The sequence below is a fragment of the Acomys russatus genome, chromosome 2, assembly GCF_903995435.1.
Source record: "Acomys russatus chromosome 2, mAcoRus1.1, whole genome shotgun sequence".
Classification (NCBI taxonomy): domain Eukaryota; kingdom Metazoa; phylum Chordata; class Mammalia; order Rodentia; family Muridae; genus Acomys; species Acomys russatus.
In genome coordinates, this window is record NC_067138.1 from 80,999,176 (window position 1) to 81,026,804 (window position 27,629).

Here is a 27,629-nt window from a genome sequence, read left to right on the forward strand (position 1 = left end):
TATCTCTTACATGGGAGAGAGGTCAGCCTAGGCAGCAAGCACAGATGGGTTTTCCAGGGCTCAGAAAAAAAGGAGATAACATCATCTCTTGTGAGCTAAGAAAGTTCTGGTGGTAGCCGTCCCTCAACCTTCAGTGCTGTTCTTCCAAGTTAAATGTTCCTCTTCTGAAAGTCAATTGCTTGAACTTAAAGATGATGCCAAAGGCTCTTCATATGGAAGTCAGTTAATGTCAACCAATGGCTGTGAGAACATAAGTCACTAAAGAAGGTAGGCATGTGCTGAATGTGGCTAAACCTACTGCCTAACTTTCTGAGTTTTATTTTTTGCTATTCTGTTTTAGTCATTGTTTAGTTTTGTTGTGGGTTTACCGTTACCTTTGCTTTATTATCTATGCCTTCTTGCAGTTCCTTTCATCAGTCAGAATACTCCACATAATTTCCCACCACCCTTTTATTGCATCCATTATCTTCTGGGAATAAAGCCTTTTTCTTCTTGTCGCAACTCTGCTGTTGGTATGTTAAGAATATAGAACTGGCACAGGAGTTGCTCTCATAGCAGAGTGCCCATGCCCTGATATGTCATCCTCTGACTTCAAAGGCAGTTGATAAGCCACCATGCCAGCTTTCAAATTGCTCTGAAATAGTCTGATTTTTGGACAAAGCCTCCTCTCTCTGTTTAGTGAATATAATACAGAAAATATGGTATGGAAAAACAACAAGGATCTATTTTGTTTTATATTTTCCAAGATTCTCACAAAGGAAGCAATTGTTTTTCTTACCATGTTGGCCTAAAACTGCACACAAAACCATAGTCATAGGTCATCCTTCTACACCCACATTTTGTTCTCAGTACTTTTTGTGAAGTGTTACTTCAACACCTCACTGTTTAATCTTATCTCTAGTCATCTTAGGGACATGTAAGATTTTCTGAGTTAGGGCATGAATGGATCACTAAATAAATAAATAAATAAATAGGGAAGCTGAGCTTAAATCTGGTGGCTTAGACCACTTGACCACTCTAGAAAAAGGGACCCGGAGGTGATAGGAGTTTCATAAGAAGACCAACAGAGCAAACTGACTAGGGCCCTGAGGGGCCTGCTGAGACTGAGGCACCATCCAAGGACTTTACATGGACTGTGTCTAGGCCCACTACAAAGATGTAGCCAATAGGAGCTCAGATTTCATGTGGATCCTCTATTAAGAGGATAAGAACACACTCTGGCATGGACTTTGTTGACAGTTTTTCAATTACTTCCCCCTGGCGGGAGAGCTTTGCCAGGCCACAGAGGAAGAGGTTGTGCTCAGTCCTGACGCGACTTGATGAGCCGAGCTGAGTGGCTGCGGGGGGGGGGGGGGGGGGGGTGCTCTCTGTTTCTGAAGAATAGAGGAAGGGGGATGGGAGAGAGGAAGGGAGGGTGGGACTGAAAGGTGAGAAGGGATGAGGCTACCACCAGGGTGTAACTTGAATAAGTGAAAAAGAAAGAATGAAAGAGAGAGTGTGACAGAGAGAGAGTGAGAGAGAGAGAGAGAGTGTGTGTGTGTGTGTGTGTGTGTGAGAGAGAGAGAGAGAGAGAGAGAGAGAGAGAGAGAGAGAGAGAGAGAGAGAAATAGGGAACATGGGCATAAACTCAAACCCAAGAATCCAGCTTAACTTATACAAATTAATCATATCAAAAATCTAGCAAGACTGGTTACAGGTTACATAGTTATCTTTGAAGATCAATAAATTCTGAATAGGTTGAATACACAGAATGAAACAGAAAGCACATAACCATAATTTTCATTGTGGGGTAGGTGAAATTTTGAACATTAAAGGCACAATTCAAATGCATTTCTCAGAAAAAAATCATTCCTATAGCCCAAGATTATAAGCATGAATACTTATAAGCATGATTACTATGGATTAAGCATGATTACTATGGATTAAGCGTGAATACTATGGATGAAAAAAGTTAGGGTCATGAAAGACAACAGTAGCTGTGTGAATAGAGCAGACCAGATTCACCTTTCAGGGAAAGATCAGCTGATGCTGAACTCCAGTTGCCTCTTACAAGTAGTCTTTCCAACCAACAGCAACCAGCAGCCCACTTGTAAGAGCAGTTTCCTACTTCCAAAAAGTCAAGGTTCTTTGTTGATAGAATAGAACGTGCTGGTACCTATGTGTTACTGCAGCATGATTGTTTACTAATCAACTGTACTTGGCCTGGGACATTGTTTCATTGTTTGCCTGAAAGAAAAGTTTGAGTACAAAAACCAGGAAAGCAAATTTGTACTAGCTTCATTAACAGGTGGACATCATGACATCTGTTTACACCTATATTAATAGTTTACCAGTGTGAAAACAGGGTCTTCATTGCTCTGGGCACTAGGTTCTAGACAACTGCGCTTCAGATTGTGGTTGCAGTTTTAAGCTGCATGCCCTTGTCTATTACATAGAGGTGAGAGAAAGTCTTCCCTTGAAACTCAGGAAAATAAACAAAAATCATCCTTTAAAACTGTAACAAATGGCTTTTTGTGCTATGATGTTCGTGCTTTCTAGAACCAACAGACAAGAGGAGATAAATTATCTTTAGATTGATCCAGTCTGCTCCCTGGAGATAGGGCTGGGTCCTAGTTCTTTTCAGCTCTAATGAGGATTTGTGTATCTATTTCATACACATATTTGCACAATATTGGGTTGCTGTTAGGAGAGACACAGGAATGTTAGGATCCCAGGCAGTCATCCAATGACTTCCTCATACTGTGCTTAGTATTTTCTGAGAACACTAGGCCCACATTAACTAGATACTATATTCTGTTTTGTAACAGTGTTTGTTCTTATATGTGTCCAAATTATAATACCTACTATGGGATGATTATTAACTAAATCAGTGGATTGTTAGGAGATTAAAAGTGTGGTCTATGAAAGCAGTTCATGGCATAGATTAAGAATTTAATTAACTATGGGAGATTTTCTATTATTATGGTTTTTTACTTTCATTTTTTAACGTAACTATTCCAAACTCTAAGCTTGGTTTAGAATCATCCTATTTGAGTGTTGTCCCTTTTTAGACTTAACTAACATTTTAAAAGTAGCAAAATGGCTTAAATTGGAGCTTTGGGAATCGAAGATAAAGTTTTTTGTGTTTTGTTTTTCATGGAAAAAATCATTGTTGGCATAAGCCATTCGTTTCTTTACTGTTGTTGTATCACAGATGTATTGCCACTGATCCAGGAAATTAAAGTTAATGCATTGTCAGCAACTTGCTGTTGCCGAAAACATTGAACCCCTTTCCTCTTACTCCTCCTCTACGTGCCAAGTCTAGGAGGCAAATCGCATTTGGAGCAACTTCTTTGAATCCAAAACCACCTATGTCACTGAAATAACAATTTATATTAACTGTATTCTTAATTTTAGTCATGATGACATATCACTTGTGCTTTGTCACTTCTAAGATGTTTCACAATTTAAACCACAGTAATTTAAGGTCCATGGGTTTACAAATAATTGCTTTACTATATTTCCTTCGCTGCTTTTCATTAATTCCTATCCCAGTATGTGATAGGTGTTTAACAAATATGTAAATGAGTCTTAAAATATTCTGTTGCGTGAAGATCTGGAAATTATAATTGCAACCCATTTATTAAGGAAAAACTCAACTTCATAGAGATTTCATGACTTGCTGAAGGCCTCTCAGCTGGTAAGTAGTAGAAACAAGATTTTAATACATTGGCTTGTTCTGGTTTTGTTTGTTTGTTTGCTTGCTTGCTTGATGCCTTGTTTAACGAGATAAGGGATATGGAATTTTTAAGAAGTGGTCTAGTTTGCAGACGTTCTCACCCAGAGTTGCTGTGGTTTCCTGCTTCAACAGTGCTTGAATGGAACTGGGTGCTCAACCCCTCCAACCCCAGCCAGGCCCTGGAGTGTGAGCCCTTTGCAATCTCCTGCGTAGCCATGGTGCCTCGCCTTGCTGCCGCCATGACCACCGAGACTCCCTCTCAAGGACTAGGAGGCTGCCATCAACCGCCAGATCAACCTGGAGTTGTATACCTCCTACGTCTATGTCTTACTTCTTCGACCTGGATGATGTGGCTCTGAGGAACTTTGCCAAATACTTCCTCCACCAGTCTCACGAAGAGAGGGAACATGCTGAGAAACTGATGAAGCTGCAAAATTAACGAGGTGGCCGGATCTTCCTGTAGGATATCAAGAAGCCAGGCTCTGATGACTGGGAGAGCGGCCTGAATGCAATGGAGTGTGCACTGCACTTGGAAAAGAGTGTGAATCAGTCACTACTGGAACTACACAAACTGGCTACTGACAAAAATGACCCCCACTTATGTGACTTCATTGAGCCATATTACCTAAACGAGCAAGTGAAATCCATCAAAGAACTGGGTGACCACGCGACCAACTTGGGAAAGATGGGGACCCCCGAAACTGGCATGGCAGAATATCTCTTTGACAAGCATATGTTGGGAAACAGTAATGAGAGCTAAGCTGATTTCCCCAAAGCCACGTGACTTCCCTGGTCACTGAGGCAGTGCGTGCATGTCGGTCTGCCTTTATCTTTTCTATAAGTTGCACCAAAACATCTGGTTAAGTTCTTTAATTTGTACTATTTCTTCAAATAAAGAATTTTGGTACAGAAGAAGAAGAAGAAGAAGAAGAAGAAGAAGAAGAAGAAGAAGAAGAAGAAGAAGAAGAAGAAGAAGAAGAAGAAGAAGAAGAAGAAGAAGAAGAAGAAGAAGAAGAAGAAGAAGAAGAAGTCTAGTTTGCATTCATAAAACTCAGGTTCTCTTAGGCATAAAGAAGTGAAATCTATCCCATGAGAGAATAACAAGTTCTGTTGTCAGTCTGTGTTTAATAGGAGTCCCTGCTTACTCTAGTCCATGTGACAGCCTTCAAACAAGAACCATGGCATTATAAGAAAAATGTCTTTCCATTAGATTATATTGTTGTTGTTTGTTTCTCTGGTTTTGGACAGGGTCTCAATGTGTAAGCCAGGCTGACCTTGAGTTAATCATCCATATGCTTCAGCCTCCTGAATACTAAGATTACAGCCACTGGCCGCAACCCTTGAATACAGTTTTTATTTACTGAACATCTACTTATTGTCAGTCTCTGAAATTGTTGTAATTTTTTTAATCAGTTTTTTTATATAATGCAGTCTAGCCTATAGTTATGTAGTTCTCATGTTTCACTATGTAACCTAGGCTGGGAGAGAACTTGCAATCCTTCTGCCTGAGCATCTGCCCCTTAACCACTGGGATTACAAGTGTGCCCACAATTCCTAACTAATGTCTTTAAAGTTCACTTAACTTACCAAACAGACTAGGTAATGGAAATTCAGAGAAACTAAATGACATTTTCCTTCTCTCAAATGATTACCAAAGAAATCCAACTACAATATTGTTGCCATGTTAGAATGGGCTAGAAAAGAGACCTGACTCACTGGCAGCATTCTAAGACAGGTGAGACACCCCATCCCATATCTATGGCCACTGAGCTACTCTCTCCACATGAATGTCCACTGATCTGCTACTTCCAACCTTAGACTTCTGAAAGGGATCCTGTTTGGAACTCTGGTGCAAGGGCAACAGAATGAGGCCTTTCATTAACAAAATTTCTCTGACTTCTCTGCTGAAACACATAGTTATTTTACACATGATAAAAATGGCATTTCATTACCACACAGATGAAATTTTGGCCCACTTAAATTTGTCTTTTACAATACTCAAAATGGTGGTGTGGGCAGTGGAAGCCAGCCAAGCCACCCTGCCTGGTGGTGTAGATGGCAAGAACCACTAGGAAGAACAAATATGTGATAGAGAGATGAGAAAGATAGAAACAGAGAGTGGAATATTTTCTGTGGAGAGAGGCAGAACTGGAAACTGAGGACCAGGCTGATGTGAACGGCCTGCACTGCCAACTGAGGCCATGCGGATGTCTTCTCTGTGTATGTCTGTGTCTGAGCTCTCTGTTGATGTATGTGGGTCCCCGTTGCCACTGAAGGCCATGCCATGTTGCCACCAGGGGGGCCACACTGAACTGAGTGTCCTATGCTGTCACCTGGGGCCATGATGATGTCCAGATCCATGCAGCACTGAAGGTAATGTCTGGATCCGAAGTCCTACTGCAGCCAGGAGCAAGGTTCCTGGTCTATGCTGTCTCCAGAAACCATACAGAAGTCAATGGCCCATGCTCCCACTCACTGTGAAGGGCAAGGAAGCTATTTCTGCAGAGATAATTGCAAACATATAGTTGAGAAACAAGGACATGGAAGGCTTCTTTAACAACCTCTTCCTCCACCACATCTCCCCACTCCAGCCGACTTGCAAAAAAAAAAAAAAAAAGAAAGTAGTAGCCTGAATAAGAAACCATTAAAGAGAGCTCTTTAAAAGTGTGACAAGGATGCCGAAGTGACAAGGGGGACGGACTCAGTTCTGTTTAAGGGGCAGGCCATTGAGGATTTGATTATGCTCCAGGAAGTATATAGATAATACAAACTGGACTTGTCCCTCCCCTTTATAATTTCAAAATTTTTAGGGGGGAGAGTTCACAAGGGTGGGAAAGCAGGCATGGGACGACTGGGAAATGAGTGTGATCAGGATGCATAATGTGAAGTCCCCAAAGAATCAATAAAAATGTGTTGAAAAAAAAAGATATCCAAAATTATGCCAAGTACCCTTCCATACTCAATGGGAGAGGACCTCCAGACAAAGTCTGAGCTCTGCTATGTTAGAATGGGCTAGAAAAGAGAGCTAACTCGCTGGCAGCACATGTGAGACAGCCCATCCCATATCTATGGCCACTGAGCTGCTGTCTCCACACCAGTATTCCAGTTGGATTTCTTTGGTAATCATTTTGAGAAAAGGAAAGCATCATTTAGTTTTTCTAAATTTCTATTACCAATCTTCCTCTTTTAAAATAACTATTCTTTTTAGTTTTTAAAGTTATAATTGCATTATCTGCATACACAGAAAGACACATCCTATGAAACAGGTAGAGGATGTGGAGAAAGCATCTGGTCTATTCACATTTTGAGGCCTCTGAATTAAAGTCCCCACATGAAACCAAATATGGTGCCACTTTGGATCAGAGTAAACATTCTCTGAGATGAGTTCTATGTTTGTTTCCCCCATCTGTTGTGAGGCAATAATAATTGAAAACACATTAAAATTAATTTCTGCTCTATCTTACTGAGGACTATAATAAGCAGGTAATATTACAATACAGTCCATGGGAAGTCTCTATAATAGCAGTGCTTAAAGATTTCCAACACAATATTTCACTTCTATTTCTATTATTTCGGTACAATATATAATCAGATCTCTTAGGGACCTCCATCCCCATTGCCCTGATCTGCTTTTACAGTAATTATTTATCCCTGCTTCAGAGACATTTACATATTCTAGTTATTACATTGTTTTCAGTAGTTATTTTATCTCAGGGGTCTTAAATAATCTTAAGGAGATATTGCTGAAAGCTACATATTGCTCACTGTGGGATTTCACTAAAACTAGTCTAATTTTTTTTTCTGAAAGATTCATTGAATACCTTAGGGGTAGAACACAACCTACAGAGAAATTTAAAAATTGGGGATATCAACAAACCAGACCATTTGCTTTAGAGAGAAAAAAAAAAGACAGCCACTTATGTTGTGCAAAAACAAGGTCTTTTTGATTCCTTGTCAAGAATCCTTGACCTACATAGTTTTTAAAGTATATCTCACATATGGTAAGATGTAGCTGCTTGTTTTAGCTTGGTATCACTCATAAAGGATGAGCTGTTATTATGTTTACTTTGTTGATCAACTTCAACTTCTTTAAACTCAAAGGATTTTTTAAATATTTTGGACACTAAAATCAGCTATCTTAAGGCAAAATTTATTATTTCAGTGAGCAGATTTGGAAAACAATTCAAAACTTTATGAAGAAATTTATTTTGACAGTTTATCTTTCTTTCTAAGTATAGCCTCATGACCCATACAAGCAACTGGGACATGGTTTCAAAAAAACAATAGAGGCTTCACACTGTAGCATCGCCTTACAAATTCCTGGAATTGTTTTTAGTGAACTCAGCACAAGGGTTGGCTTCTTAATCATAGCTTCTATAGCTGCTAGTAACATCTTTTTGTTTAAAATGCCATCATATAGAGCATAAAATAAAGTAGTCTCCCTCTTAAAATAACTATTCTTTTTAGCTTTTGAAATTATAACACACTTGCGTCATATTCCTCTTGCCTTTCCTCCCACCATGCCCTCCTGTGTAGCTCCCACTTTGAATTTGTGGCCTCTCTTATCTACTTATCTATCATCTATCTACTTATGTTCTGTCATCACTATCATTTATCTATCATCTATTATCTATTTATGTATCTATCATCTATCATCATTATCTACGTATTGATCTATATACATATTTGTGTATCTATGTTTCTTTGTATCTATCTCATCATCTATTTATGTGTATTCAACTATCACTAAGTTTGTATAATGATACTTTTTTGTATATGTTTTCAGGGAGGACCAATTGGTATTGAATAAAATTTGTGTACTCTTTCTTCCCTGGAGAAGACTGCTTCTCCTTTTCTCAGCATTCCTTTATTGCCTGCAGTTTTTGTGTAGGCTTGGGGCCTCCTGGACTTCCAGTCTATTGGTGATTTCTTTGTTCAGGTCATGTTTAGGCAGTGAGATTTTTATGGGTGCGCCTCCAGACACATCTAAGAGGCACAATCTCACAAAAGCCTCTCTGTTCCTTTGACTCTTATGATCTTTCCACCACCTCTTCTATGGTGATCCCTGAGCCTTGCATGCAACAGCTGTACTGTAGCTGTACCAATTGAGACTATGCTCCATAACTCTGTTGTGATTTTATGTAATGATCTCTTTCTGCTCCAAAGAAAAGTTTTCATGATGAGAAGTGAGAACTACACTTATTGTGGCTATAAGGACAAATATTTAAACTGTAGGTAGAAGTTACAGTAATTTGACATAGTAGTAGTTTAGATTCTCCTCCAAAAGCCCTGTCTGCACTATCCCTGGGTAGTTGGCTGGTTTCCACTACCAGGCATAGTTTCTCTCTTGTAGGCCTAGTTCAATTAGAGAACTGATGGTTATTGCCAAGGTTCGCATGCCACTACAGCTCCCTTAGAGTTATTGTACCATGCTGCTCATTGTTGTAAAGTAGGGTAGAACCATTGGTAACTTGCCTTCTGTGAAAACTTGTACATTTTGGTACCATGAAAGCTAATCCTCAGGGAGGAGACATTCATATCAATTCCACTTCAGTGTTTTTTAGGCCTTGTGTCAGAAATACACGGTGTTTTCAGCAGTACGGACTTAACTTTCAATTCTGTGGAAAAACCAAGAGCTACAGCAGTGGTTTGTATTGTTTTGGTAGTTCCTTGGACAACCTCATTTGATTGTTGAATCAAATGAGGGCTTCTGATGCCTGGTGCTGAGATGTTTGTTAGATGGTCTATGGTTCTTGGGGGGGAGGGGTACACTGGCAACTCAGATGGGAAAATATTACTTAAACTATATATGTATATTTATGGACTGACTTATATGTATTATATATACTAGGTAGTAAATAATATTACATCTTATTATGAATTTTCAAATATTCTTACTGCTTTTTACTCTTCCCATATTTATTTATCTCCCCTTCCATAGTTAGAGCCCTCCCAACCATTTGATTCCTTTTCCCTCCTATTTCTCTTTTCATTGTTCCACTATCTTTTCTCCCAACAATGGTCCATTTTTTCTTACCTGGTTTTTGTCATTCCTCCAGAGTAGGAATTCACAGATTTAGAGCTTGAAACCTCAGGTAAAAAGAGCATGAAACACTTGTATTTCTGGGTCTGAGTTGTATCGTTCAATATATCATTCAATTATTTCCTGATTTCAGTGGGATTGCTTCAAGTTCCTCTCCATTTAGATTGATGTTAGCTATGGGTTTTATATGTATAGCTCTTATTATGTTGATGCATGTTACTTCTAGCTCTTTCTCAGGAAAGCATGCTGGATTCTCTCAAAGGCTTTTCCCTATATGTCTTTAAGTTCATGTATGTAGTTTATTGATGTATTCATGTAGTCTATTTTAGAGAAAGTTCCATGTGTTTGGAAAGAAGCTTCTATAGCTTTCTGATAAGTTCATTTGTTATAAGATGTCATTTAATTCTGAGATTTCTCCTTTTAATATTTGTCCAGCTGACTTATCTGTTAGAAAAAGTTAAGTCTTGAAATCACTTACTATTTATTTATCATTGATGTCAAGTCTGTGACTTTAAATGCAGTAGTAAATGTTTTATAAAAATGTGTGCACCAGAGTTTGGTCCATGTATGTTTAGGATAGTAATATTATCTTCATTAACTGTTTCCTTGGTTAAAATAACATGGTTTTCTTTATCTAGATTGAAGTCTATTTTGTCAAATGTTAGGGTAGTGATTCCTGATTGTTTTCTGGTCCCATTTGATAAGAGTTCTTTTGTCCATCCTTTATCTTCAAGATGGTCCCTATTTTTAAAGCTAAGATTTTTTTCTTATAAATCATAAAGAGAGCAAATTTGTTTTTTGGTCCATTTAGCAACCTTGTCCTTTCACTGAAGAATTGAGGAAGTTGATATTTAATCTTGTTGCTGAAATATATGTGTTAATTATGGTTATTGTGGTGTTGTTTGTATTCTCAGTTGTACTTTATGCTTTAGTAACTTTAGCTTTGTGTTTCTTTATTCTGCTTCTTGGCAATACTTATCCCTCTCTTCAGCCTCAAATATTGCTTTCTGTATTTTCTTTAGTTATTTTTCTTAGATACAAGTTCTTTTATGATATTTTTACCATGGAAAGTTTTTTTTTTTTCTCCTTCAACTATGTGGGATGTTTTTCCTGCTTAGTTTAGGTTGGCAGTCCTCCTCTTAGAATTTAGAATGCACTGCTCCCGGCTCCCATCGGTTTCATAGTTTTCACTGAGGAATCAGCCATTATTCTGAAGGGCTTTTCTGTACCTGTTATGTGTGTTGTTTCTCTTTCAGCTCTCAATGTACTTTCTTTTTGTTTACTTAATCTTTTAACTATGATATACCATGGGCTTTTTCATTTCTGGTTTTGCTCACTTGGTATTCTGTTTTTCTTCTTGCATCTGTAAGAGTATGTATATCCTTAGTTTGGGGAAGTTGTGGGTTTTATGTTTGTTTGTTTGTTTGTTTTTCTATGATCTTAAGAAAGATCTTGTCTCATTCATTGACTTGGGGTTCTTTTTTCTCACCTATAACATACAAGGTTGGTTCTTCCATAGTGTTCTGCTTTTCTTTGCTTAGTTAGTTTACATCTTCTACTTTATCTTTGGGCCTGGATATTCTATCTTTTTATTGATTCATCGTACCTATAAGGTTTGCTTTTGAGCTTACCAGAAGTGTTCATGGGTTTTTTTTCAATTCCATCTTGAATCCTTTTCTATGTTATTATTAAATTCCATTTTCAAAACCTGGATTGTCTTTGTCATTTCTATAAACTCTTGTTTTCCTGCACACCACACAGATATTTGTTCTCTTGAAGCTTCTTATATTTCCTTAAGCTGTTTCTTTGTTTCTTCTTTAAACTCTTTGAAATCTTTGATGAAGTCTATGATTATTCTCTTAAATTCTGTCTTCTGCGGTTCATGTAGGTAATTCTCATATTCCTATAAGTGTATTGATCTTTTCTTTGTTTGGTTGGCTGACTTTTTGTACATGGGTGGGGGTAATACTCCTATGATCATTCATGCCATTTGTGATTTTCCAATGATATCTGTGGATGTGGACTTCATCATCATCATCATCATCATCATCATCATCATCATTAGCTCATATGCAGAATGTGGATCCCAGTCTACACCTGCAGTGCAGGGATAGATGTAGAAGTTGGGGTAGGGTGAGGAACACAGTGACTCACCTGGCTAAACCCTAAAGCAACATCTGCCTGTATGGCAAGATGGGTGTGTTGTAGAAGAGATCTGTTGGTCAGGAGCAGCCTACAGTCTGCAGTAGAAATTGCCTACTATTAGCTTGCATTCTCATCAAGGCTGGCCTCACTAACCTGGGGAACTGAATGGATGACTCTGGCTATTAAGGTGGAGAGTGGCTTATGAGTGTGTTTAGAAGTGGAAATCAGAAGGATTCACCCAGGGAGATCATGGAGAAGGGTGTGCAGAATGTGGTTGGGTGGAGAGGTTGAAAATGGTGTGGGAGGGGCCTGTGTATTGGAACAGGCAGAGTAAGAGGACAGGCCTAGACAGAGCCTAGAAGTTGATTGTTGCACAGGCAAGGATGAAAAGAAAAGGCTAGGGCACTGGATGTAGGAAGTGGCCTGGCTCTGGGGGGCATGGGATTGGTGGGGTGTTTGGGAGGAGAAGAATTGAAGGATTTACCCAGCTAGACTCTGCAGAATGATGTGAGGAATCTGAACCACTCCCACTTTTGACATATCAATATGTCAACCTGGTTGGCTGGTCTAGACACAGTTGGCCTTGAACTAACAAAGATCATCTTCCTTTAGACTACATATTGCTGTGATTAAAGACATGTAGGGAGGCTTGAGTGAGAATGGAGCCCACAGAATAATAAATTTGAATGTTTGGCTCCTAGTTGGTGGAACTGTCTAGGGCAGTACCAAAAGGTATTGGCCTGGTTGGAAGAGATGTCACTAGGGGTGAGTTTTGAGCTTGCAAAAATTTATTCCATCAATATATTATTCTCTAACCCCCCACCCCACCCCCTTTCTCTGTACCTCTAACTTGTGATAAAAAAATAAGCTCTCGGCTACTGCTTTCATGACTACTTGTTTGCTGCCTTGTCCTTTGCCATAATGTTCATGTACTCATCAGCCAAAACTGTAAGCAAACTTTCTATTAAACACTTTCTTTTATAAGTTGCCTTGGTCCTTGTGTCTCTGCACAGAAATAGAAAAAGAGCTAAGACAACATGTGCCACCACACTCAGCCTAAAGCTGTTTTTACTGTCTTGGAACAATGACTCATTCATCTCTCAAATTTAAAATTTTCTATTTATAGGTCACATTGCACCCCTAAAGCAGTCCATAGATCTGTCAGCAACTAAAACAAAGAGGGTTTTTTTGGTATGTATAGTGTGTGTTTTATCTGTCTGTGTACCACATGTATCCCTGCTGCCTAAGGAGAACAAAGAACAATGGATTGTCTGGAACTAAAGTTGCAGATAGTTGTGAGGCACTGTTTAGGTGCCAGAAGCCAACTTTGGGTCCTTTGCAAGAGCAACAAACAATCTTTCTCACTGAGGCATTGCTCCAGTCCTTTGTCATCCACAGTGACTGAAGCAAACCCTTTTCTCTTGATTTATCATGATTCTCAAACCAAAGACATTGAATTTCAAAACATTGCTAGTGGGAGCCAGAATATTCCAACACCTTTTACTGCACATCCATGCCATTCAAACCCTGACTGTCAGAGTCTCTCAATGGTTTCAAAATGTTCCAGAAAGACAATACTGTTGAACAGAAATCTATATTCCACATCCAGGTATTATGACTGATATCCATGCAAGTTGTGTAATGTTAGACAAGTCATGAATCATTTCTGTGCCTCAGTTTTCTCAGAAAATTGAATGAGTGAATAACTGATATCATTTAGAGCAATGAGTCAGAGGCACTGTAAATTTGCAATTTTTGGGTTCCCATGTGGTACTGATGTACAAATGTTTTCTCAGTTATAAATATCATGAAGAAATTTAAATGGTCTGTAATAGAAGGAAACAAAATATACAAGAGTACATTGTACCAGTGCAGAGTGTTGCTGTGTGTCCTATAGATTCCACCTTGAGGTATTCTTGTGATTTTAAGAACACACACAAACACACACACACACACACACACACACAAACACATGCACACGCACATGCACACAAACGCATACATGCACACACACATTTGTGTTGGCACACTCTTGTCGTTTGGATATCAAATATCCCCTGTAGGCTAATTTGGTTGAACATTTGCTTTCCAGATGGGGATACTATGTGGAGAGCTTACAAAACCTTTAGAATTTTGGGCTTCACTAGAAGAAACAGGCTTCTGTGGTTGGAGTTTGAGGTGTTTTTGGTTTGTGTTTGTTTTCTGGGGAGATTTTTAGTTTTTGTTTTGTTTTTCCTAACTACATTTTATTTCACCCTTCCATTTCCTCCTCTGTTCACAGGTGTACACGCAGCCTGACATTGCACTGCCGTGCCATCCTTTTCAGGATGCACTATATCCCACCCAACTGTGAATGAAAAATAAGTCTCCCCTACTTTGTTTCTTGTCACTTCATTGGTCACAATAACCTGAAATTGTCTAATCTCCTCACTTTGTAAAAATTTGTTGCTTGCCGACGTTGTAATTAAAAATACTGGATACCTTATGCCTGTGTCTGAAGTAAATAATTCCAGTGTTGTAAGCGCAGACCCAGATGGGTAAGTAAGGCCCAATGGGAATGGAATGTGAACGTGTATATGAATTCTGGCTGTAACTTCCATGTGCTTCCTTTACAGAGGGAGACCAAAGGGCAGTTTCTTATTGAACACATCTGCAACTACTACAGCTTGCTGGAGAAGGACTACTTTGGAATTCGCTATGTGGACTCAGAGAAGCAAAGGGTAAGAGCCAATCTTGATCTCCAACCTATGGGATTAAGGGAAAGCCCAGAGTGTGGGGCACTGTGGGATCCTTTCCAGAACCCTCATGTCACATTTATTTTCATGAATTACTGGCATGAGAAATAAAACAGCTCATAGCTGCATGAATGGGAGAGTACCTAACTAGAAAGAACAGGAAAACAAAAAAAGCCTTTCAAAATGCTAGCCTCACAAGAAGAAAAGTAGGAATGCTCCCATGCTCCTTGAATTTAGACTTTTCAAACCTCCTCAGAGTGGCTGCATATAATCCAATTATAAAGAACCTGCAACAGCAATATAAGAACCCACTGGCAGAGGTGTGGAATGAACTTGGTAGAGGTAGGGTTTCCTTGTGAAGTGATGAAAGTGTTTGGAATCTGATACAGCTGATGCTTATTCAACACAGTCAATGCCATTGAAACGGTTAATTTTACGTTAGTTGGTAGAGAGTTTTGGGTAAGATGGTGAATCTCTTTGTGGAATCAGGCAAGAAAAGCTTGAATGTTTCCCATCAGCAATGAGTGGCTTTATGGAGGTCACTAAAAAGCACATTGCTTCTCTTCACACCCAGTGGCATTGCACAAACAGTAAGCTTGACGGCCAAGAACTGAGTACATAGTGAAAGATGACAAATGGCAGCAGAAGGCATTGAGTGTGTGTGTGTGTGTGTGTGTGTGTGTATGAACATAATCAAACATCAAGATGCCATGAGTTTGAGAGGGATTGATGGGACGAGACATATGGGAGGAGCTAGAAGGAATAAAAGGAAAAAGAAAAGCAATATATTTTAATTTTAAAAAACAAAATTAATCTTTTTTCCAATAAATGTATATCACTATCAAAACTGATCTCATTTTTCAGGATAGAAGGATGAAAAAAGTATTTTAAGGAAGTAGAACTGAAGAGTAAAATGGAGTTGTTGTTCTAGTACCTGGAAAAAAAATAGGGTTCAAATTAAAGTTAGTCAAAAGAGATAAAGAACATCTCTTGGTGACTTTGTATGGATAAAAAGATCAATCTGCATTGCAGATTGCAATTCTAAACATAGATATCCTAAACACAGTTCTCAGAAAAGACTCAAGAAAACTTTGCACAGGAGGGAGATACAGTCCATGAATGAAGAATAGGATGGGTGAAAAAATCAACATATAATATCACCTGGTATAGGGCCAGGGAGACAAAACAATAAATCTACCAAGGTGATGAAAAAACATTCAAGTCAAGTCAATGATTTGTTTTTCTTATATCTCCCTCCACCCTTCTCTCATTTCTCCCACACTACATTTATTCCTTATCTGCCTGTGTTTTTATTTTCTTATATCTCCACTCACCTCTTCTTTCCCAACAGTTGTTTCTTATGTATTTAGTGAAGCAGATCAATGTAACAAGCTAACCCTATAGCCTACTTTTCATGCCTGTTAAGGTTTTATATATATTCTTCCTCTGTTTCTTTTTTCCATAAGTATTCCTCTTACTGTCACGTAGACAAAACTTTATTACAATGCCTGCATACATTTATTCATGCACTCTTTTTAAACTACTATTAACCAAAACTTCTATATCTCCCTCCATTTTACTCTTTAGTCTCATTTTTATATATTACTTTCCCCTTTCTCTCTCACCTAACAGAAAATACTAATCATTAGTCTCATAAAAGTAAGACATCATTTACTTCTGCTTCTCTTTGGTTTTCCTATCATATAAGTAATAACCAAAATGTTATATATACAATATTTCCAGGGTTACTCTACTTTTTAAATCAATTAGAACTTTACAAGTGTCTGTTTTATAGCCACCTGCTACTGTATTATGAGTGGGTTAACTACTGGATAGAAAATAATTGCAGGAAATAGTAATGAACACACAGGGGACAGACTGCAGATAGAGCCATTTGCCTGGAAAATAAGACTGACAGATAAAAATATCACCACAACCAGACTGTTTTTCTCAATATTCATTAGCTGTTATGACCTTATGTAACTGCATCGGTTGCAATGGTATTGCTGTACAAAACTGAATAGATTCTTATTTTAATTTGATCCAGATTCTCACATTTATCTTAGGCTGGCCCTAGACTCTTCCACATCCTTTGGCTTCTGCCTTTTAGACTTTAGAACTATAGACATGTGGCTCTGTGGCAACATACCTGAACAGTTCTACTTTTGTTTGATGTTTACATTTCTGTGGATTAGACTATGAGCCTTTTACATGCTAGGCAAGTATTCGACCACTGAGTTAAAAACCCAACCTCTTAAAATTGCATAGTTTCTGGACTCAGAAAGATCTTATTTGGAAACCCTATCTTTTTGCATTAGTAAGCTGTTTAACCCACCAGGTTATTCCACTTTTATGCTTTGTCCCAGTGAAAACAATAAATAGAATGTTTTCATTTATGACTTTTGAAAGAATTAGAATTAGGTATACAAATGCTTCACACATGATATACATTGACTATATGTTGTTCTCACTGTTCATTGATGCTATTGCTTTTACAATTGCTATGCTTTGGCTAGGTCCACGTGAGTAATTAACAGTCATGTTTAGTGCCTGCAGATCATACGAAAGTTTGTAACTTCTTTTAAAGGTAGGGACGCTGCTATTAACAGTCTTTAATGACTTATTTTTTATAGAAAGTTAACCAATTAAGAAAACCAGGTAGACTAGATTAATCAATTAAGAAAGCCAGGTAGACTAGAGAAGCAAAGTGTAATTACCCCTATTGTGTAGTTAGTCTATGGTGTAGTTACACTATTGTGTAATGTAGTCTACCTCTTCTCAGCCTCACTGATGTTAAATCATCATTTTTCTGAGGTAATGTAGGTAAGTTCCTTTTGTAATACATTTTTAAAACACATAGCTGAATTTCTTAACTTGAATTTCTATTATTATGGTTTCATATGTAAAATGTACTAAGTCTCTCTTTATTATTTTTACCCCACCTTCTTCTCCAAATCTAAACAAGGATGCCTATAAGCACTGGAGCTAATGCATACTCTAGCCAATAGCCCACCAAAGAAGAATTAGGCCACATCTAGGTTGTAAGTGATTGGTTTATATTCTGGGCTACTTGGTACTGGTGTCTCCCCTATTAAATAAACAGTAAGTAAACACAGCCCTGAGCTTTTTTTTAACACATTTTTATTGAAAAATAAAATAATTCATATTACATCTCATTTTCTATCCCATCCCATGCATCTTCCCATTCCTCCCTCCCTCCCACTTTCACCCCAACCCCCCTTCCCTATGACTGTGACCGAGGGGGACCTCCTCCCCCTGAATATGGTGCTAGGGTATCAAGTCTCTTCTTGGTAGTCCGCTATCCTTCCTCCGAGTGCCATTGGGCCTCCTCAACAAAGGGACATGGCCAAATATGGGGCACCAGAGATCCTGTGAAAGTCAGTCCCCAGTCTCCACTTAACTGTGGAGAATGTTCTGTCCCTTGGCTAGATCTGGGTAGGGGTTTGATGATGACTGCACGTTTTGTCCTTGGTTGGTGCCTTTGATCAAGCAGAACCCCTGGGCTACGATCCACCCATCATAATGTTCCTCTTGTAGGTTTCTAGGACCCTCTGGATCCACCTACTTCCCTATCCCCTATATTTTTCTCACCTAGAGTCTCAATAGGATGTTCTCACCTCTATCCCACTTTCCTGGTAGGTGCAGACTTTCATGGGACCTGCCCCTTGGGCTAGTGTCCAGTTATAAGTGAGTATATACCATTTGAGTCTCTCTGCTTCTGGGTTAGCTCACTCATTATGATCATTTCTAGTTCAATCCATTTGTCCACAAATTTCTAGCCCTGAGCTTTTTATGTAGGAAGCCAGATATTGAGCCTATTGCTGCCTAATTAATAATGAAAAACAATCTTATCTATATCAGAACAATTTGCATTTTCTACAGGCACTTTCGGGAGGACAGAGAATGGAATAAACTATTGGATCGTGGCAGGAAGCCAGATGGTATTATGTCTCACCACCTGCTCCTCTTAGTGAAAGGCTGCTTCCTGCTGATCTCCTCAGGATAATTGCTTCTCAGATGCTCATCGCTGAGATCAGGAAAGGAACCAAAGATTTAGGGCATCCCTGAACAGAACAGGATTTAGAAGTCCTTGCTTATGGATTGACATGCTTATTAAGTTTTCCTTTGTTTTTGAAGGTCAACAAGAGTTAAATATCACAATTTCAAATGCTGGAGAAATCTCTTAGTGGTCTAAAGTGCTTTCTACACTCACAGAATCTGAGTTGAATATTAAACACCCACATTAGGCAACTCACCACTGCCCATAGTTCCAGCTTGAGAGAGTCCTATGCTCTTTTGTTGCCTCTTCAGACACCTGCAGTTACATAAACATACACACAGAGACATAAGCACATAAATGTAATTTAAAAATTAAAAAAAGTATTTAAAAATCACAACTTTTTGGGTGCCTTGTGGGATATGTACAGATGACTTGTTTCTCTAAGGTCTTTGTCGCTGGAGCCACATAGCACCCAGCCCTGCCATCACCTCTTTGAAGTTGAATATATTATTAAGATGTCCAGGTATGGCTCAAAGAACTAACGTTGCCACATTCTGGGAAGTTGTCAGAATCCTTCAGGGACAGCAAATCTTGGAGTTTAACCATAATTATTGCACACAATGGGCATCCTATCAACATCTGAAGCCCTTCTGAAAAGAGAGAGGAAGAACTGGAAACTATTCAAAACTCTCTGATGTCATTAATTTAACAGGAGAGGGGGCAAATACACAGACTAATCGTTGAAACAGAACACAGTTATAGGAATAAGAGATGTGGTTGGGAAATGCAATTTTTACACAATTGGAGTCAGGAAAAAGAAAATACTCAAAGTAGGGAATTTCTCTCACTTGGCTGGAAAAGAACCTTGAAAGAAGTCAATTGTAATTTACAAGGTATCATTGAATAAAAAAAAAAAAGAAGCTGGAGGTTTACAGCAGCCAAAATCACTAGAAACCAAGGGCTTGAAAGTTTTAAAATAGATTTCAAGTCAGATTTTAAGTCAATCTGGGAAAAGCTGACCATTGCTATGATGCATAGCTTGGATAAATACAAATAGTACAATCGTGCAATGAACATTTAAAGGAGGTTTTTGTTTCCTTTGAGCTTTCTTCAGTAGATTATTTTCAAAATTGAGTTGTAATGGTGTTACGTGAATGAAACCTGACAAGCTGTGTTAGTTATTTTGCTATGTAACCAGCTCCCCATAATTCTTGGCTTAGAACATCCAATATTATTCTTACATAGGATTGGATATATACACGCCGAGGGTTTGAGCAAAACTAAATTTGGGGGGCTGTTCAGAAGATGACTAATGTGGTCTAGAAAGGGCTAAGAAATTTTTTTTCATTCACCTTCATCTTTACAAGTTTTGGTGCCTTGGTGGAGGAAAGAGGTGAAAGGTGTAAGGGGACACTTTCTCTCTGAATACAGTTTCAGCACATCTGAAGTCATGGCATGGCTGGCTAGGGCCAATCACCAAATGAGCTGTATGGAAAGTGAGCAGTGCCTATGTGAATATATTAAGTTTGGAAAACCTGTTAGCATAGTTAAAGCAGTGAGACTCCATAAATGTTTGTAAAAAATGGAGTCAAAAGCTAAATAAGAAGCTTAGGCCTCAGATAGAATTTTTTTGAACCAACAAAATATTTTCTTTATTCAACCCCTGAGATTTGATTGTAGAACTAAGGAAGAGATTGTAGATGGGGAGAACCAGAAAGCTAAAGGACACTCATATTTTTAGATGTGGTCTAAAAAAATGAAACCAGGATGACCCAAATAAAATAAACAAGAAAAAAATGAGGAAAACATGGTCAACTATAAACTCAGCAGAGAGAAGCCTTGAGAGTTTCAAGGGTATGGCTAAGAAATTTATCATGATCCAAAAGAATCATTAATCCTTCTGTATACAAATGACAAACAGACTGAGAAAGAAATTAGGGAAACTACACCCTTCACAATAGCCACAAGTCATATAAAGTATCTTGGTGTAACTCTAACCAAGCACGTGAAAGATTTGTATGAAAAGACTTCAAGTCTCTGAAGAAAGAAATTGAAGACGATATCAGAAAATGGAAAGATACCCCATGCTCATGGATCAAGAGAATCAACATAGTAAAAATGGCCATCGTACCAAAAGCAATCTACAGAGTCAATGTAATTCCCATCAAAATTCGTACACAATTCTTTTGTTGTTGTTGTTCTTGTTGTTGTTGTTTGTGTGTTTGTTTTTCAAAACAGGGTTTCTCTGTTTAGCCTTGGCTGTCCTGAACTCACTGTGTAGACCAGACTGGCCTCAAACTCACAGCTATCCTCCTGCCTCTGCCTCCCAAGTGTTGGGATTAAAGGCACGTGCCACCACGCCCAGCTCATACACAATTCTTTACAAATATAGAAAAAGAAAATAGCTAAAACAATAACCTTCTACAATAAAAGATCTTCTGGAGGAATCTCCATGCCTGATCTCAAGCTGTACTATAGAGCAACAGTTTTTTAAAAACAAAAATCAAAAACAACAATAACAACAACAACAACAACAACAAACCACCATGGTACTGGCATAAAATAGGCTAGTTGATCAATGGAATGGAATCCAAGACCTAGTAATAAACCCATACACCTATGGACACTTGATTTTTGACAAAGAAGCAAAATTCATACAGTGGAAAAAAGATAGCATCTTAAGCAAATGGTGCTGGTCTAAATGGACATCTACATGTAGAAGAATGCAAATAGATTCATACTCATCGCTGTGAACAAAACTACAGTCCAAATGGATTAAACACCTTAACATAAAAATAAGCTCATTAAATCTGTTAGAGGAAAAAGTGGGGAAGAGCCTTGAACTCCTTGGCACAGGAGACAACTTCCTGAACCAAAGAGCGGTAGCTCAGGCTCTCAGACCAACCTCATGAAACTGAAAAGCTTCTGTAAGGCAAAGGACACTGTTAACAGACAAAATGACAGCCTATAGACTGGGAAAAGATCTTCACCAATCCTACATATGACAAAGGGCTAATATCCAACATATATAAAGAACTCAGGAAATTAAACACCTCCAAATTAATTATCCAATTAAAAAATGGGATACAGGGCTAAACAGAATTGTCAACAGAAGAACATCGAATGACTGAGAAACGGCTAAAGAAATGCTCAACATTCTTACTTGTTAGGGAAAATGCAAATGAAAAGGACTCTGAGATTCCATCTTGCACCTACCAGAATGGCTAAGATAAAAAAATTCAAGTGACAACACATGCTGGCAGTGATATGAAGAAAGGGGAACACTCCTCCATTGCTGGTGGGATTTCAAACTTGTACAACCACTTTGGAAATCAATATGGAGCTTTCTCAGAAAATTAGGAGTAGTGCTACTACTATAAGATTCAGATACACCACTCCTAGGCATATACCTGAAAGATGCTCCACCATACAACAAGGACATTTGCTCAACTGTGTTCATAGTAGCTTTATTCATAATAGTCAGAATCTGGGAACAGCCGAGATGACCCTCAACCAAAGAATGGATAAAAAAAAACTCTGGTACATTTACACAATGTAATGCTACTCAGCTATTAAACACAAGGAAATCTTGACATTTACACGCAAATGGATAGAACTAGAAATGATCATCCTGAGTGAGGTAACCAAGACCTAGAATGACCTGCATAGTTTATACTCACTTATAAGTGGATATTAGCCCAACATAGATGTCCTCTGAGAAACTCCACCCAGTGGAGGATCAGGTCAGATGTTGGAATTCGATGCTGGACTTCAGGTGGAATGCTGAGAGTGGTATGGAAGAATGGGGAAATTGAAGGACCCAGAGGGTTCAGGAATTCCACAAGGAGATCACCAAGGCTGGTGGATCTGGGCCCAGGGAGACCAGCACATACTGTTGTTCCAACCAAGAACAATACATGTAGTAAACCTAGACCCCTGTTCAAATATAGCCAATGGACAGCTCATCCCCAGAGGTTTTGAGGAGAGTGGGGACTGCCTCTGACACGACCTCTAGTACTCCAGATTTGATCACTTCCCTTTGGTAGGGAGGCCTTCTGTGGGCACACATAGGAAGAGAAGGAAGGCTATCCAGATGAGACCTGATAGGCTGTGTTCATATGGTGGGGGAGGTGGTTCACTTCTGTCAGTGGTCTAGGGGAAGGGAGATGGGTGGAAGAAGGAAGAAGGGTGCAAACTGGAAGAAACAAGCTAGGGAATAAAAATGGAGATGTAATCTGAATAAATTATAGTAAATTAAAATTAAAAAGAAGAAATTTACCATGTTACAGAGGAAAGACAGATGAGTACCTGTCCAGGCCATTTCCCTCTTATACACAGCCTTGAACAGACTCATTATCTTCCTATCCTTCAGGGTATTTTTTTTTTTTTTTTTTTTTTTTTTATCCGTGAGACAAATAGTACCTGTGTTTTTAAAATGAATCATCCATGTTATCCATTTTATATCATTGATTTTATATGTCATGTTTTAAAGAGTTTAAATAGACCCATAGGGCTATCTGGCTTTGGAATTGTTCAGTAATAATGTTATTGAATTTACATGGCATGACATCTAACGTTATTCATTGATAACTCCTACACTTGAAAGAATTCTACAAGGATGGGGAGATGGCTCAGTGGTTAAGGGTATTGACTGCTCTTCCATAGGACCCAGGTTCAAATCCCAGGACTCACATGGCAACTTGATGTGCAAAGAGTTTATTGTAACTTATTCTTGTAGTCAGTCCATCACGAAGGGAATTCAGGCCAGGAACTCGACAATAACCTGGAGGCAAAAACTGATTCGGATGCTACAGAGGAACAGTGCTTCCTGACATGCTGTCTAGGCCTCTGTTCTGCTACTGGACAGAACCTCCAAGATCCTGTACTTCCCAGGACCACCTGCCTAGACATGACAATGTTCACAATGTCTGAGCCCCCTGCATCAATCATTAATAAAGAAAGGCTGTACAGACTTGCCTACAGAACAATTAGATGGAAGCATTTTATCACTTGAGGTTTCTCTTCCCAGATAACTCTACCTACTGTCAATGTTAAAACAAACAAACCATGAGGACAACTGCCAAAGTCTGATCTCATTTACTGCTGATGGGATCCTAGTACTTTCAAGTTATACTAATCAATACATCCTCTGTTTTCTCTTGCTCCCACAGTTCCCTTTGTAGAGCTAGTGCTGGGAAATTAGTTTCTATATGTTTTGGACTTTTATTCTGCAAAAAAATTGAAGAAATAAAGTGTTCAACAATAGTACACCAGCCATGAATTCACGTATTCAGTTGGCAACCTTTTCTTTCTGCTTTCCTTAAGGAACACTAGTTTTTAGTTATAAAACAGAGTTATTTTTAAACTAAGGTGCCATAAATTCCAGGTAGCAAATGAACTTAAACAAAAGAGGAAAAGTATCTAAGCCTATATCTAACTTCCAAGCACAGCCCATAAAATGTTATAGTTTTACACATCTAGACCTCTAGTAAAAATAGAAGTTGCTGATGTGCTTCAGTGCTGACATTATTGGCCAGCTCTTAACTCTAATGGAAAGAGCAAACAAAGGAAGGAAACAAAAGAAGAGCCTGGAGAGACAAATGGCTGAAAAGTGCCTGGCAAATGCATAAATAATGGCAGAGTGAAAAGTGAGAAAGGAAGGGGAAAGAGATCAATACAGAACGAATTCACTGAAGGTACCTCTTTGCCCGCCAAGGAGAAACACTATGACCCTGAGTCTTGAGTTGAGCTTCCTATCTTCCTGGTATGATGAAAATTCTTCATGCAGAGTAAAAATTACAGGAAATTCCCTTTCATCCTCTAAGTAGAGCTTAGGTTTCAGTGTTTTTAATTTTGTTTTTAATTATTAATGTAATTTGCCAATACTTAGAAAAGCATTAAAGATGAAATATCTCAGATAAAATGCTACACAAAAGGCTGAAGCTCTAAATCCCTTTAACCAACACCCCTACATTTGTGCCCCTCATTAATACTATATATGTTCCAACTAGTGTCACTTTAGTGTGTTGCTTCTAAACTTTAAAGAATAGGTTTAGATGCCTATATTTATTTTTCAAATATATTACAGTGTTTTGTGCTTTTTATTTTCAAAATAAATCATGTTACTCATATGATAGATTATTCAAAAATTTCCAAAGTTTTAGCAATATATGTTTCTCTCAATATCTTAATCATTACCTCATTGTTGCCTGTAAGCTGAAGAACATTTCCATATAAGAGTCAAATCTAAGCAATATAATAACCATGTAAGTACTTACAATATAATTGCACCTTGAAACATTTTTACATAAGTTTTAAGAAAAACACTATTTTCATCTCATTCTAATATAAGCACAATTATTTTACAAATGTCAGGGTTGAACCTTTTAGGTACTCTCAGGATCCTATCAAACGCCATCGAGTCTTTGAGTGTTCCGTGTCTAATTTTGAATATTTTCTGCCTTTTATCACAGCATGCTAACTAAATTTGCAAAGGAAAGCATATCAAAAGGAGTCGAGCTACTAATGTTAGAACTATAAACTCTCTAGAATGGTGGCTGTGGTATTCACAGATGTTCATTATGGATATATTCCCTTGGGATACTAATGGTCACTATGGATATAAAATTTGCAGTTTACTTTTTGTATGTGTGACACATAAAATCTTATCTCAGCTAAAACACTCTTTTTTTTTTTGAGTCATCCAGAATATTAGCAAACTACAGTTTATTTACTTATTTCCTAATGATGGCTTTTGATATTATCTGTAAGCATTTATTATTTCATATTAAATGGAGTGAAAATCCTTGCTATGTACTTTTTTGTTTACATGCATGAATTACAGAATAATGAAATTGCTTGGCCACTGTTTTAACTATTAACAAATTGAGCTTAGTTCTCTTTGAAACCATGGTGTCCTAATAATCCTCTAAAACATGATTATTACTAGGTTATTTTTCTTAGGTCTTTCTACCATATGAATATCCTTCTGGGAAAGAATAGTGGCCCTAAAAATGTAAATATCGGTCACACTGTATAGGTCAGTGCAATACACAGAATTTGAAAGAAAATGGGAACTGATAAGAAACTGTTAGGTATATTTCTTAAAGCAATGAAGAAACCAGATCATTTAAAATAAATTATTTAGGACACAGATGGTAAGCACCTTAAAGGCATTCCTTAAATATTTCCCATCTTTATCCTTGGCAGACAGACATAGTCAATCCCAAATGACATTCATTCTCTTTGAAGCTTCATCCAGCACCTACTTTCTAGCACCAATTTCGCAGTACATGAAAGGCAACAGACTCATCAGTTCACTGCATAAGAGAGACTCGGGTTCAAATTCAGTAAGGAAAGGCTAGGACTTCAAAGGTTTCTAAGCAAGGAGAACTTGAAAATGTTATGTGCATTCAGACTGGCAAAATAACTATTGCATACCTTCATGATACAGTAATATGTACAAGTCTCTGATTACTACTTTTTCCTAGCATAATTTTAAATTTATCTGTTTATTTCTCCCAAAGTGACTTAATCACAAGGAAGTCTGCTTATCATTTACCTCCATGAATCTCTCTGAAAGATGCAGCCTACTAACTACACCACGCATATTAAATCAAAACAATGGCAACAGGACCAAACCTTTGTTAGTTTTTACACTGCAGCTTGGAGACTCACATTTATGGTCTTTATAATAATTTTAAGTCCTTGAAACATCCCTAATGTTGATGCTAGGTCAATTTGCACTTTATATTTGTGGAATCTTAGATACAGAGACTATTTTTGCACAGGGTTATTTAGATGCTAAGTGATAAGACAAATTACCTTTCTGGTTTGTTATTATAAGATAGTAAGATTTTCAAAAAACAAGCTGATCTAAGTTTGGTCAGAAGGACAGAAACGTGCTCTTTTGAAGACATTTACCTATGTATAGGTAAGTACATAGTTTCATGATATTCCAAATATTGAAGCAGTTGAAAGAATCTCCTTACTGCTTGTGAAGACTTTACAGATCTGACATATTAGACTGGAAACTACTGATTTGGCCCCTCAGCTTTTCAGTTCCTGAGAAAATAAGAAATATTCATCAAAGAGGATGTTGCATTGTCATGCATGTGATCAGTAGGAGGCTGCCTAGTTGTGATGCTAAGGGCCCTCCCTCTTTAGTTCCATTATGCGTTAGCCAAGTAACCTTAAGCAAATCACTTTATATTAAGAGCCACAGGTTTCTCATTGGCAAATGAGTAGTTGTGAGAACTAAATAAGATTCCCTGTACAAGAAAAAGTTCTTGAAGGGCATCTGGTATTTGGTAAGCAATCAATGAATTCTAACTAACTTTTATTTTATTTTACTTTATGTGCATGAATTTACATTAAGCAATAAAGGTAATGCAGGGCATAGAGGTTTATTGGAAGAAAGAGGGTGTTAGCACACCAAAGATGTACACTTAGACACAATTTGTAGCCAGTTGAAAGTCTTTATTCCAGCCAGCTAGGCCCATACTCAGATATTTGTTACCCCCAAATTAGCCCCAAACAAGAGCTTTTAAAGGCAAAATTCACTTCCTGGTATCTTGTTTCACAGCTGCAGGAAGAAATTTAACAGAATCTAAGATACGCAGTTAGCTGGAGAGGGCAGTTTATACTAGCAACAGATTAACACAGCTAAGTTTTCAGGGCCATCTTGACCCCAGATTCCTAGAATAGAGTTGGGTAGTTTTCCATAGGATTCTTCAGCAAGGACATCAAATTCCAGTTAAACTTGAATACAAGCTAAAAGAATACAAGATGGAGGAATTTCTGCACTGTCACAAGAGGGAGTAGAGTGAAATGTAAAATCTTGGTTAATTTTCACTGTTTTTTTTTTTCTTTCTAGTATAGTGCATGCAGGTGCCTCTAAAAGAGACTTACCTGAACTCAAGATGTCAATGACACAAAAACACAACTCTCAACTCAAAGCAGATAAAA

General features: G+C 38.1%; 1 protein-coding gene and 1 pseudogene across 1 annotated transcript in view; both read left to right on the forward strand.

The window, feature by feature from the left end:
* The window catches only part of Frmd3 (FERM domain containing 3), a 199,413-nt gene that overhangs the window by 48,601 nt on the left and 123,183 nt on the right, over positions 1-27,629 (forward strand). The window contains exon 2 of the mRNA XM_051163409.1: positions 14,522-14,626. Coding sequence (XP_051019366.1) covers positions 14,522-14,626 — 105 coding nt within the window. The remainder of the gene's footprint in view (positions 1-14,521; positions 14,627-27,629) is intronic.
* Positions 1,960-4,623, forward strand: LOC127205694 (ferritin heavy chain-like; annotated as a pseudogene).